General features: G+C 37.4%; 1 protein-coding gene across 1 annotated transcript in view; it reads left to right on the plus strand.

The window, feature by feature from the left end:
- dlg2 (discs, large homolog 2 (Drosophila)) overlaps positions 1-14,434 on the plus strand; it is a 251,340-nt gene that overhangs the window by 29,917 nt on the left and 206,989 nt on the right. Inside the window, exon 3 of the mRNA XM_050040448.1 lies at positions 13,104-13,255. Within this exon, the coding sequence (XP_049896405.1) occupies positions 13,104-13,255 (152 nt within the window). The remainder of the gene's footprint in view (positions 1-13,103; positions 13,256-14,434) is intronic.

Here is a 14,434-nt window from a genome sequence, read left to right on the forward strand (position 1 = left end):
AAGTTTGGTTTTAATTAGTTATTTAATGCTATAAAATGGGAGATAACAGCGGGAAACTTGATACCATGGAGATCGCTACTGTGCAGACTTTGGCTTTCAGTAACGTCACCAGAGCAAGATGGCAGCGGCTGTATCCAGGATATTTTAGCTTCACTTTTGTAAAGTGGGGGTAAGTGGAAATGCATTGTCCATCTTAATATTCAGTCTATGGTCTGTGCTTTTTGTGTCCATACATGGTGGCGGGCAAACGTAACTATTAAAGTACAATCTGTAGTTCGAGCAACAGCCGTAGAGCTGGTGGATTTGAGCTGGGAGATGAGCAGGGAGATGTGGGTGCTGTTAAGATGGAGGGAAGTTTACCATAGTACATTAACACATACTACAAAGCTGGTTGAAAATCAGCAGAGTATCCCTTTCAGAAATCCTAACGCCTAAATAACGCCACACCTAAATCAGCACTCATCCTGCCATGCCTGTATCTTTGATAAGAATGTACCAGTAGGCGCTTCGAGATTGACAAGCCATGATATGAATGGTTCTCATCTTGTCACTGTTAGCTAGCTTGCTATCGTGGACAGAAAGACGCATGTTCAATTTTAGCCAAGAGGAGTTGGCAGAATTAATCTCGTCGGTGGAGGAGAGAAACCTCACTTTTTCAGGAGGTTTTTGTCTGTTATTTGAATTAAATATGAATTCAAGCTAAATAATTAAGTCATTTATTTAAATTATTTATTTAAATTCAAAGTGTCACCATATGGTTTGAGTAGCCTTTCAATCATTATATTATGGTGTTCATGTTGTTCCTCATCCTTATTGTCATTGCCATACAGACCTTAATACAGTGCTGCTGCTATTTTTGGCAATTATTTTTAATTTGGGAAAGATTTGGTGCCAAACTTGGGAATAACCTGATTTAGGATGGTTCTGTAATAGCTAAATTCCTATCCTGAGATAAGTTAAGTATTTTTACGAATACATACATAAGATTTTTTTTTCTGAATGCAGTCAGGAAACATGTTCCTGTAATACAAAAAATCCTAAATGTCATCCTAGACTGATATAAGATAGGATTTAAGACTAAGGACTGAGGCTCCTGGATTTCTGATATTTCCCTGCTGCAGTGTGTCTGTGTCCGGAGTCTCACAGTATTATTTCAGAGTTTGCCGGTTAAAAAAAAAAAGAAAAGAAACTGCTGCAGTTTCTCACAAGTACTGACGTTGTTTGGAAAAGTGCACTTGGTATTTGTTTCCATGGAGATGCCACGAGCAAGGTGCCTGGATATGACTCAGAGAAAGTTCAGACATGTCACAACACATTTGAATGTGTTTGTGACTCCACCCAACCCCTCTTTCACAGAAACCAAGACTGAATATATATTTTAAAATAAAATTCAGAGAATAGGGTGAATCAGAGATTTAAGTGTCAACTTCACCTTGCAGTCATTTATTTTAATGGTCCTCTTACTGTTCCCTGAAATTGGTGATGACCTGAGTTTTCCACCCACAATACACTGTCTGCTAAATCCAGATACTCCCTTGCTTTCAACATTGACATTTTTGTTTCCAGTGATGATGCTGTTGCTGCTCTGCAAGTCAAGCAAAAAAGAGGTGAACTTTAAACTCAGTGGTGTGTGAAATATGAGAGGTGGAACCAACCACCACTTCTCTTATGTCTCCCGAACCATCCAGTGTTAGGCAGGTATTTAGAACTAAACTTTAAATTGCTTTAAGTCTTGCTTTGAATTGCCTAAACCATCTTAAAATTCTGATCTGCAGCCCCCACACACAGTTGTAAAGTTATGTTATATAGTAAAACAGAGGAGAATATTCACTTGCAGAACAAACTGTCTGAGATCGTCGCATTTAATTTCTAAGTGACCATTTTGCCATTATCTATTGCTGTCTTGTCTGTCACCACTAACTGCAAGCTCTTCCCCGAGCCAGGAAAAACTGAAGATTTAAATTTCCTAGATAAAGTCTGAGTCTAAAGCTGCAGTAATCATATATTTTGTCATTATCTACAATTAATCTTTTTTTAATTAGTCAATTAATAATACCAGCTACAATGCTCATACAAATAGTGAGAGTTAGGTACTTGTCTAAGTCCTGGATTTTCAAATTATAAAACTGCATTCCTGCATGAATTCCTCTCATTTTAACACCATCTGACTATAGCATATAATTTCCTTGAGGGAGGTGAGTGCCAGAGGAGTGAGCAGTGATGTATTACCAATAATTGGTAGCCTGTGTGTTGGGAAAAAGAAGGATTAGCTGGCACCTTAGTCACTGTGGAGGAGGCTAGCTGTAGGGAGGGGATGCAGCTGGAATAATCGCTCCCCAAAGAAGCACAGCTACACAGGAGCCATCACTGTGAGCCACAGCCCACTCCACCCACCCGTTATGTAAGCACGAGGAAAGCAGGCCAGCATTGTGACAGTGTGTATGTGTGTGTTCACTGTGAAAATGCTTTGTGGGATTTTGTGCTCGTTAAAGGAAGCTACCAGTAAAGTTGCATAAAAAACATATGTGTCAAAGAGGATGTAAATCTCCTCAGATCCACCGTAGGGTTGCCAAGGAAACCCGAAAGGATGAGAGCAGCATGCAAACAGTCCCTGTCAAGCACTTGAAAGTCACAAAAATTGATGTGACCAGAGACACTAAAAGTAGGAAGTAAGTATGGACATTTGCTATGCACTGCACGATGTACGTTAACTACCACATCATTCTTCAGAAAATACATTATGCTGCATTTCAGTCAGCTTTATCCCTGAACTCACGGAACTTTAAAGACCTTTACAGTCTACAGTAATAATATAGAAACATTGTATTCTTAAAATGACTTGATGTTTTAGTGTTTCATGGTGTGACTGTCAGTAGTGGAAAGTAACCAATTACTCAAGTACTGTATTTGAGTACAATTCTGAGGTACACTTACATCCATAACAATATGTAGTTCTCGAAAAGTGGTTTTCAGTATAGAAGCAACACCTTGATCAGCTACAGCATTAAAATGCTCCTTACAGGTTAATGTATCATTAATTTATCACACTCTGGCGTGGGCCTTTCTACATGAGTAATTTTACTTCTGATATTTACTTTTCACTTACAGTAGTTGAAATTGTGAATGCAGTACTTTTAATTAAGGTTCAAGGTTCTTTGTTGTCAAATGAACAGCAATTACAAGAGCAGTTGTTGCCATTGAAAAAGTTGGGTCACAGGCTCCCTCCAATGATGGAGTTTGAATATGTAAAAATAATAATAATTATAATGATAATAATAAGACAATCACACAAGTAGAAACAAAAAGAAAATATGAAGTAAGTGATATACCGTATAACTTCAATTAAAAGCCTGTCTCAGTTAGAGGCTGGGTCTGGTTGCCAAGCTGTTCATGTTTTTATAGAAATTATTTGGGTTGTTGGCTACCTCAAATTATCTGTCCATTTCCTGATTATCCTGTAAGTTTTCCATGTGCCTTCAGTCTGTAAGGGTCCAACAATCAAAAGAATCAAGAATTTTTTTTTTGATAAAAAAATAATTCAAGTTATGAGTATTGTTTTAACAGGATAAAGTGGTGTTGCCGTAAAACACAAATGCCCCAAGTGCCATAACTCTCTCTCTCTCTCTGATGTACTGTCTGTTGGAGCTAGATCAAGGGAGTGATCAGAATTGTTATATTCAGTAATATTCATACTGGTGTAAACAAACAATTTTATTGTATTTCCCGATCTTTGCTGAGCTTTTGCGTGAAAGGAATTAAAGGTCTGTCCAATAAAGACGCCTGTCCCAAATCTAGACGTGTTGATTTCAGTGATTTAAGCAAATAATAGCCCAGGCTACTAACTGAAGTTTTACAGTAAATAAGTAGTAGCATGGAAGCTAGGGATATAACAGGAGTGTGCCATGGTGAAATGTATACACTTAGCAAGACTGTTAATAAATATGTATATATGTATATACAAAGGGGCAAACAGTTTAGTTAAAAGAAAGGGTTAAGTTGTAGCAGAAAGGGGAAAAGGAAAGATAAATGGCAGAACAGTCCTTTACAACCCTGAAAGGAGAGGAAGGTGGGGAGTGAGAGGAGGTAGATGAGGTACACCTGTGAGCTGGGGGAAGGGGAAATCAACAAACAAAAGCAGCATGGAGGAGAACAGAGAGGAGTGACAGTGGCTCAAGGAGAAGAAATTTCAAGTTTGCTTCAGTTATGAACATCTTTGCTGTGAGGTGAGCAGCAGTCAAGAGAAGAACCGGCTAGATATATTTCCCTCATGTAATATAAAAACATAATAAAATATAATGTAATGTAGTGTAATATAATATAATGTAATGTAATGTAATGTAGTGTAATATAATATAATGTAATGTAATGTAGTGTAATATAATATAATATGATATAATGTAATAAGTTTTAATTACTTTCACAGTGTGCGGTTTTACTATCTCAGATATAAGATTTGAATACTTCCACCAATTTAACAATAGAAACAGTGATACGGAGGTAGTATGAGAAAATCATGTTTCGTTTTCCCACATACAAAAAGCAAAACAAGTTGTTTTTACCCACTCTGCTAAATTGTTTGCAACTAACAAACACAATCTACTTCTATAGTAGGCTGTTCTCATGCACCCTTATGAATACCTACGAAAAGTAACAAACTAGAATTCTTACATAACCCCCTTTGTCCAGAGCTAGTAATTCTTATGTAACCCACATAATCGGAAAGGACTGCTTGACCAATACAGTGACGGTAGTCAAAAAAAGGAGTGGTATAAAGAGCAATAAAGGGGCAGGTTGGAGTGGTGGAAAGTTTAAGCAAACACAGAACTTTCCCCCAGGAGACCGGTGTTCGTGTCCTGTGTAAAACCAAGCGAACTTGGAGTTATTTTAAGGTATGTTATCACCATGTGTCTTTTGCTAACCCTTACCTACGTAACTTTAGTTTCCTAACCTAAAACACATAACTGTACTTGCCTAAACCTAACCTACGTAACTTAACATTAAGTACGTAACTTAACGTTAAGTCCGTAACATGACAACACCAAACCAAGTTTTAATAAACTTACGTAATTTTACTTTCTTAAACCTAACCTACATAACTTTACTTACTTAAACCTAACCTATGGGACTTAACGTTAAGTATGTAACAATGTTAAGTACATATTGTGACAACAGCAAACCATGTTTCGTCTCCTAAACTAATGTAACTTCAGTTTCCCAAACCTAATCTATGAAACACTATGTTAAGTATGTAAATTAATGACAAGTATGTAAAATGACCACGCCATTCATGGGTGCTAATTTGTTAGTTATCATACAAACTCTTGTATGCGCATTTTTAAAAAGGCTTTCTGTTGCTTTAAGACTGTGGGGACTGAGTAGCCAAACAGTGGCAGTAATTTAATAAGTAAATAGACGGCAGGAAGAGTCACAGACGTACATGCTGGCTTTATTATAGGGATATTACGGATGTCATAAGTTACATGTACATTGTATATTTTTCTGTAAAGTATTCTTACATGTTTTGTATTTGCAGCTCTAAAATCCCATTCCTTATTTTGTGTGACATTTGTATGCATTTATAACCTAATTGTACATACCTACTAAAGGTTTTCAGTTGTTCATGTTAGGGATGCACCTAAATATGAATGCCTTATCTGGATAAACACAGATGATGTGCTCACAACAGATACAAAGCACATCCCATTTTTTACAGCAATAATTGACAGTTTACCACAAATGTAACACCATTTCTTCTCAGTCATAACTGTCATATGTTAACACACAGACATCATACATACTGTCAGGATGTCCAATGTCCACCAGGGACAGACGTCCGTATATCCATTTAGAAATCATTAAAAAGGGCACTCCTTAAACTTAGTGAGAAGATCACTGTCAACTTCAGTGACAGTGATCTAGGTGTTGTTGCCTTTACAGCATGAACAGGAACTGCTAGTTGCCAAAGCAGCAGGACTTTTTTATGATGCAAGCTTGCCAAAATGGAAACAGAAAAGCTTTAAAAAAAACAAACAAACAAAAATCCCCCATTGAGGTGAACTTATTTAGAACCCAGACATTTAGCACACTTGTCCTAAATAACTTTTCACCCGGTTTCAGCAGATTAGTTGTGCAGTGCAGGAGACAGTTAGTCTGATGGTGCACAGATGTTATTTTTACTTCATGATCCAATATTGAAGCCCTGCACTGTGCACAGTTTCACAGCAGACAGGAAACTGAAGAGCTCAAGTAAGTGCATGCTAATGGACCAAGGGAGCTTTTAAATTTTTTGTCAATAGCTTTCTAATTTTTTAATAGACCTCTCAAGCAAAATTTATTTTCATCTGGACCTCCTCCCATTGCATGCACAACCTCCTTTTATATAACATTATGGCATAGGGCCTGTTGGGCTATTTTGGCCTGTTTTTCTTTTTTTGTGATAGCTCTCTAATTTTTCATCTTAGACTCCAACTTGATATCCATCTTAGCATGAAAACCATACTATATCCCAATGCAGCCACTGTTTTTGTGCTCCTTGGCCTTCTTGTTAGCCTGATTGTGTTCTAAATAGGCTGTAATCTAAAAAGAAAATCATAAATATTAATTTTATGAACTCATTTTCACTCAGATTTTCAGCAGAATATTTAATCATATTGTAGGGCTACCATTTGATTAACAAACAGTTTATAGTGCAACACACTCTGCAGTATTGCATGTCTGTGCTGAAGAGCAGAACTCATGTTGTCACAATACATGTGGCCCTTCTGCCAAAAATACTCACCAGATGGGATTTTGTTATTGTATTTTTCGATAAAGCCTATGGATTAACAGTTAATGCCAAGCCTGAACAGATACTTCCAGTGTGGAAGTATAATTACATGATTGAAAATTTTACCAAGCACATGTTATCCTGTTATATAACTTTCTTTTTTTGTTTCTTGACTCACATTTTACATGCTGCACAAAAACTGATAGAATCCGACCATAGCATTAGTGAAGGCTTGAGCCATAAACCAAAAGTTTGGCTTTGCATGCCAGTCTGTAACTGACAAAGCTTGACACTGCGCATGTGTAAGTTGAAAAATTATCATGTGAACAGTAAAATAGTTGAATTCACTAGATACCTGTTGGCTAAACCTAATGGTCAGTGCATGTTGTATGCTCTGATGTTGTTTGTAATGAAAGACTATGTCAATAGAAGGAGAACAGCAATGTTGCGGACGGAAAATATGGACGGAATCTCGAATATTGATAACATATGAAAAAAAAAGTATGGAATATGGAAAATAAGTGTAAAACGTGGAATATCATGGAGGAATAATCCAAAATGCGGATGCAATTTATAAAAATCGGGTATCCTTAGTACCACCGTAAGCATTTTTTCATGGCCCCTTAGCCAATTGAACTGAAAAAAACAAAACAAGACAAACAGACAAAACAAAAACTATGCTCCTACATTTTGGTGTCATTTATGGGCATACTGTTGATTAAAAATAGTGCAATTTTGTGTTAAATCAAATGAATTGCTATTCATTAAATTTTCTTCTTATTAAATTGTTTAAGTTTTAGTCACCCACAACATGATGAGACTCCATTTTCAGTTCCTACCTTGATTTCCTCTTTATTTACAGTAGAAATCTGGTTACTACTTGTTAGATATTAAACTAAAGAACTATAACTACTGTTTTCTGACACAGTACGAAACTAATATTGTATCAGGATGCACAGAAAAATTCAATACTGTTTTATTTGGAGTCATGTTAAGAATTAGGCTGATATTGCTGTAACTGTTAATGGCTAGTGGCAAAATATTTGATTATTTGATCAGTCAATAGCTGAAAAAATGTATCTTCAACAATTTTAATAATTGAGTCAAAGTTGAAGTCTTTCATGGAGGAAACATTCCAGTTATTTGCAGGTTCAAGCCTCACAGCTTTTAGCGTTTGTGAGTTTTTCTCTGCTTTACATCATTTAAAAAAATAATATATTTGGGATTAAGACTGCTGGTCTTAATGGACAAAACAAGTTATTTGATTAAATCAGCTCAGGCTCTGGGAACTTATGGTAGGTGCTTTTCACTTTTTTGACATTTTAAAAACAAAAAGAGAAGTCACTTACTTTAAAAAAAAAAATCCACAGATGAATTGCTGAAATATTTGACTGCTGTAAATAATTTGTAGTAGAGCTATGTCCCGTTGACTACAATGTGAATGTGCGTAACATACACTAACTGTGTATGTTAGGGAGCTGTACTTAAGGAATTTTTGTACTTGCACCAAGGGGTTGGCTCTAAATGTTTGATGTTTAGTTGCACTTACACACTGTCTTTACAATAAACTGTTTGGCAGTGTGGGGCGGTTTACTACTTCACAGAGGCTTGGGAATGGAATCCTCCTCGTCAGTGGAGATTCCCAGCAAGGACACATTGTATTAGACATACTGCAAGATTTCCTCTGCAGGGCTCATGATGCCTTTTACACGCAAGCTATGTGCCTTAAATACTGTGCCAGCTGCCTTCTTTAAAGCAGCTCAGCGGCACAAAGAGTGAATGGAGTTTTCCAGAGCTGGTAGTCACTATCTTTATGTCTTTAATGCCTGACACTAAACTTGCACGAAGCGTGAAGAAAACACTACACTAGTGTGAGAAGCAGGCTATGCAGATATCAGAGGGAAGAGTTTGGAGAATTGGATGCGAGGTTGTGAAGTTGTTGGACCACTTTACGGTGGAGAAGTGGAGTTTTGTTCATTAAGGGAGAGTTGGAAAGGACTGCTGGCTGTGTTAAGCACATTACCCAGAGGAGAGCTGAATTAGAAATCAGCTACGCGGGGTGTAAGGTCATTGTCTGCATTGAAGGGAACAGGCAGCCTCTATGTCTGAGGATTAGGCTCGCTGTTTGCTTGCCACCAGGCATCTGGTCCTCCCACAGCACACTGTTTCACAGGATAGCATGCTGCAACATGACCGGAGAAAGCAGGGAGGTTTTACTGCACTGTGAGTTACTCTTGACAACTTTCTGCATCTGTAAATCTGAGACTAAAACTGCTCTCATTTCTCCCCCCTCCCTTTAAGAATGTTGATCACAGTTGACAGTTTTGATGGTTTTGGGGTGTAATGCTATGTAGCGAGGGCCGTATTTTAGACCAACTGTCAGTGCTCGTCAAATGGACGTAGAGGTGAGCGCTGCTGGTGGACGTCTGGTTTGATCTTTTCCTTACTTAAGTCATTTTTATTTTAATTCCTTTTAATGAAACAAAAGTCAGAACCTATTTCCTTGACCTAAATTGGAAAGCATTTGTGTCAAGTGCTGTACAGCAAAGTGTATGTATGATTCCACTGCATAACTTTGTTCTGTCACAATAATCAAATGAGTGACAACTAAGAAAAACTGATTTTGCACCATGTTGAGTCTTACACATATACACCCCCCGCTATACACCAACCGTTCAAGAGCTTTTGGGGATTTGCATAAATTTTGCTGTATTCATTTACATCCATAATAGCCTGTTTTCATTTGAATTACAAAAAGATAGAACTGTGACTGCTTTTTTGTTTGTTTGTTTTACAGAAACTACATCAATATTTATTATTGATGTAATTTAATTTATTTGCTGTTTCTATAAACAGAATGCATGAATTAACTTGTGTACGATTGGGACATAAACATGACCCTGTAGCTTGTGGTGCACGCTGATAGTTGGTTTTTATGAAGATCTATTTAAATGTAAATGATCACTTGTTACAGGTCTGGTTCGGTGGTAAAACATGGCTATCCATTCAAAAAATGTGTATACATTTGGAAAACAATAGCACTTGAATTGAATACCGAACAAAGAGCTCAGTTGAGTCATACAATGCAGATTCTTTGTGGTAGTAATGACGCACCAGATGCTGAGTCCATTTCTCCAGATTCTACTGCAGTGAGGCCGATACAGCATCGACTCACGCTGACATTCAGTCAAAGCAAACCGTGAGGAAATGTTTGCACGAGTACAATCACTAGTCCTGGCTGAATGAAAAATGTTAACTTTCAGTCTGTTTAGCTTCTGCAATGATGTTGCAAAAATTGGGAAAAGATGCATGCAGATTGCTGCATTGTTGCACATGCTGCTTTTGCTCCTTTTTTTTAATGACATACTGTCATACCTGGACGTGTTGATCTACTGTGAAGCTTCAGGCAGGAAAGCTTGTTGTCATGGTGTTCGTGTTGATGTGTGTGTGTATGTACACTTATGTATGACCACAGTAAGAGCAAATCATGATCATCACACAGTAAGAATGTCATTCTGAAACTGCATAGAGCACATGATAGGGCTTTTGAGGCATTTTTCTGCAGACATTTACAGACTTTAAATTGTTTTCTTATTAACATTGCTGATTTTCAGTTTGTTCTGTGTAAACATACTGTAATACATTAATATCTACCTGAAATAACCTAATAATTACATTATATAATGTCAACAAATATCACTATAAATAGTCTGTAAAACTGCAATGCAATACAAGTCATGCAAGGCAGAGGTAACTCACAGCCATCCTCCTCATCCAATACAGTTGTCATTCAGCAAATTTATTGGCTGCAGTTTCAGGGGCACTTATAGATTGGCATAACTGTTGGTCATATTTGTAGGTTTTTCTGGAGGTCAGGGTGCCTTCACAGATTTGATTTACCCAATGTAAAGCTGAGATTTACATTGGAGATTCAATGCTTATTTTCACATTAAACAGTGAGAAATAACTGTTTAACGTGAACACTTGTTTTTGACATCTGGGGTCTGACTGACTCTGACTGACAGTTGGAACATGACCATCCGAAACTGTTACGTGCCAAATAATCCAACAACATGTAATGGATTTTTTTTCACAATAGCTTCTTTGCATATGACGTCATACACAAATTTCAAACGTGAACATTAAAGTGTTAAATATGCCTCGAGTTAGATGCAGTTACAATGTGCTGTGACAACTTCTCTACATTTTTAGCTACGACTGATGTTCTTAACCTGGACCCAACCACATCAAAATAGTTTTAGTTTTAGACTGTTGTGCGCTTTTATTGGCTCGCTGTGTAATGTTATCAACGTTAGGAGGTCTGGAGGTCAAGGTAATTTGTAACAGTATTCGTGTCCACACTGGGCAAATGGGTCAAGTTGTGGAAAAAATCACTTCTCTTCTTTTGGGTGGATCACACCCAATGTGAGTTTTTAATTTTCCGACAATACCTGCTGCGTGCAGGTTCATACAGCCCTTTTATATTGTCACTTTCCTCTATATCCCATTCACACAGAATATGGATTTTTCACTTCACACCCTCCACCTAGATTTTGCGTGTGATAATAGTCACGTGATTGCAAACAAGGTATTGCACACTGTAACTTGTCTTTTAACAGTGAAGCACCAGGCTTTGGTCTGACAAGAACACTTTCCACCACTAACAGTCATGATTAAGTAGTACTCACTGACTGTGAATGTAACTAATTACCTGTAATTCAGTGCAGCACAACAACCTGTATTGGTGTAAGGCTTTCTCAATGCTGTGGCTGTTTATGCATGTAAATAGAGAAATGGCTATAGTAAATGTTGGACTTAATTCAAACTGATTTCAGTAAAGGTCACAAAACCTTTGCTGGACTGGAAATACACACAGAGAACATTCCATCGTATGTATGTTAGCTATGTGTGTAACATTTTGTCATTCAGAATTTAGTGCTTTGTTTTTTACTAGTAGAGCAACAAGGAAATGATAAGGAGAGGTCTGCAAAGTGATGGAAAAATATTGTGAGTATATATTTATACAAGCGCGATTACAGCTGAAGGGACATATTCAGAGCTTGGCTTTTGAGGTAGATGTCTAGCCTAAAATTGCCCACCACTTAGCTCTAAAGTTGAGTATTCAACCCAAGTCTTGGAAAAAGAACTGTTCCCTCACCCCTTAAAAACAGGATGAATACAAGGAAAATATAGCCATAGGAATACAAGAATACAATAGTTGATGGAGGGTCCATTTAAGGCTTTGAAGTGATTGGGGTACAGTAGTAAAATGATGATGTGCACACCATGTGAGACGAGGGTGGGTTTTATCAACTGAGAATTGAGACAATGCAGACAATTTTTTTTGAAATTGAAGTTGACGCAGGAGATATATTGGAGTCAGCAGTGGGCTATATATATATAGTGTGTGATAATGCTTATAGCTGGCAGAATTCTGCGTAAAAGTCAGAAATGTTTTGCACCAGCCATTCATAAATCAATTTCTAAGTTTGTGTAATAAGTCCTTCCTAAATTCTGAGTAACTACTAACTTATTTAACACTAGTGATCAGTTGCTAGTGACCATTAATGTTACAGGAATATTGTGGTGATTAAAAATCTGTCTGAATAGTTTGCTATGAAACATTTGTTGCACCGTCACAACTAAAACTCATACATTGGGTGTGAAAGCACTCAAGCACTTTATAACTTGATATCTAAAAATTCCTATGGTCTCTCAACTCTTGGTCTACTATGTTTCTGTGTATGTTGTTTTGCTTGTCTTACTCTGTTTTATTTATCTTATTTCCTTATTGTTGGCATTGTTCCCTTTTATGTGTTTAACATCAACCTGCCATTGGACTGGAGATGGAAATTAGCTGCCTGGCTATAATCTCATGTATTTACAAGTAATTGTTTATTAATACATTTTGTCCCATTAAAAAAAAAAAAAAATCTCAAATAAATAAAACTATCAACTATGTGAACAGGAGGTCGCTGGAGCATCACCAGTTGTAACATTACTTCCAAAAATAACATTTTTTTCTTTATTCTTTTCTTTGGAATAGCAGTTTATTTATTTTTACATTTTTTGCATTAATATCAAACATTTGTGTAAGAAACTGCACATTTTGTTATGATATGTGAGTCTACACACAGAACCTGACCATTATTATTCGATGGAATCTGTTTCATCCTTTCCATCCATTGTATGTGTTGTATAATTGCTGCGGCCCTGATTCAGGTTAAATTGGTATCCACATCAAATGTGTTTCTTTTATTGATGAGACAGAGTTGACTGTGTTGTGTGAGGAGAAGTTAACCAGCACCTGAGTCATGTACTGTCTTTATTTCCACAGATATCCAGGAGTTCTATGAAGTGACGCTGCTAAACACACAGAAGAGCTGTGAGCAAAAGCTGGAGGAGGTCAACCACATGGCGGACAAGTGGGAGAAGAGTGGTTCTATACAAAACTCTGAAGTTGCACACTCTGCCTGTCCAGTGGAGGAGGTCAGTCTCTCACAATGTATCATCCCAGCAAAACCTCAGACTGAGGAATTACTTCTGTATGACTAGAGGGCTTTTCACACTGCATATACTTAGCCCAGGGCTATTCTTAGCCTATGGCTAATGATAGCCCTGAGCTAAGAATGAACACACACATTGTTAATCCAAAGTTAACCCATGCCCAAGGCTAATGATTCACATTGCACCTCTACTAGACCTGGGTTAGATATCCGTTGATGTTTACATTTTAAAATGACGTGACTACTCTTTAACAGCAAGCAGCAATGTTAAAATGTCGCCATTAGCAGGGTTTTATGTGAGAGCAGTGCTCAAACATCTAAAAAAGAGAGAACAGCAGAGAAAGGAAAGACTAAAAAAAGATGTCTGTTGTTTTACCTTTAAGCAAGTCTTTTCCTGACACATAGTTGTTGTTGTTGTTGTTGTTGTCGTTGTTGTAATTTAGCCAGCTTGCTAGGTACCTCCAGTTTTGGTTAGTAGTAAGTACCATGGTTACAACGTAAACATAAAACAAACACGTGCAGGTGCATTGACAAAGAAGTTGTGTGATTGGACAACAAAAATGTGACGCCAATTCTATCAGCTCCATTTCACACTGGCAACTTTTAGCCCCTTGTTTAGTAGATTTTCAGATGATAACCACACAAAGTCAAAGCTAATCCTGCTGCGGATCAGGGCCAGCAAGCCATATTGTAAAGTTGGGGTCAGCCCACTTGAAATGTGTTAGAATTGTGCCAGTGTAAAATGCTTTCTTAGCCCCGTGCTAACAGCTCCCCTAGCCTAGGTGCTAAGTGCAGTGTGAAATGGGTTCAGGTTGTCAGCTGAAGCCATTCAAAAAGTGTAGAAGTAATGCAAAATATAGCTTTTAAAATCATAGGCTCATCAGTCATGAGGATACACATGAACATGTCCCTTTGTACATTAATACTTAAAACTGATTATTGTGAAACTATTGTAAGTTCTCATTGCTATAAAGGGACCCTCTACCAATTTTACACACGAAGTTCAGAATACTCTTCAAGATGTGAACTATTAGTCCAGGTGAAACACTTGGTACACTTGTACAGTTTGGGGCCCTAAACATTTTCAGAAACAAAGCCATCGCAAGAATGCCTTGTGGTGGCCATGGTGGGCATTTTATACATTTTTTGCATCACTGAATTC

Source organism: Epinephelus moara, chromosome 3 (genome assembly GCF_006386435.1).
Source record: "Epinephelus moara isolate mb chromosome 3, YSFRI_EMoa_1.0, whole genome shotgun sequence".
Classification (NCBI taxonomy): Eukaryota; Metazoa; Chordata; class Actinopteri; order Perciformes; family Serranidae; genus Epinephelus; species Epinephelus moara.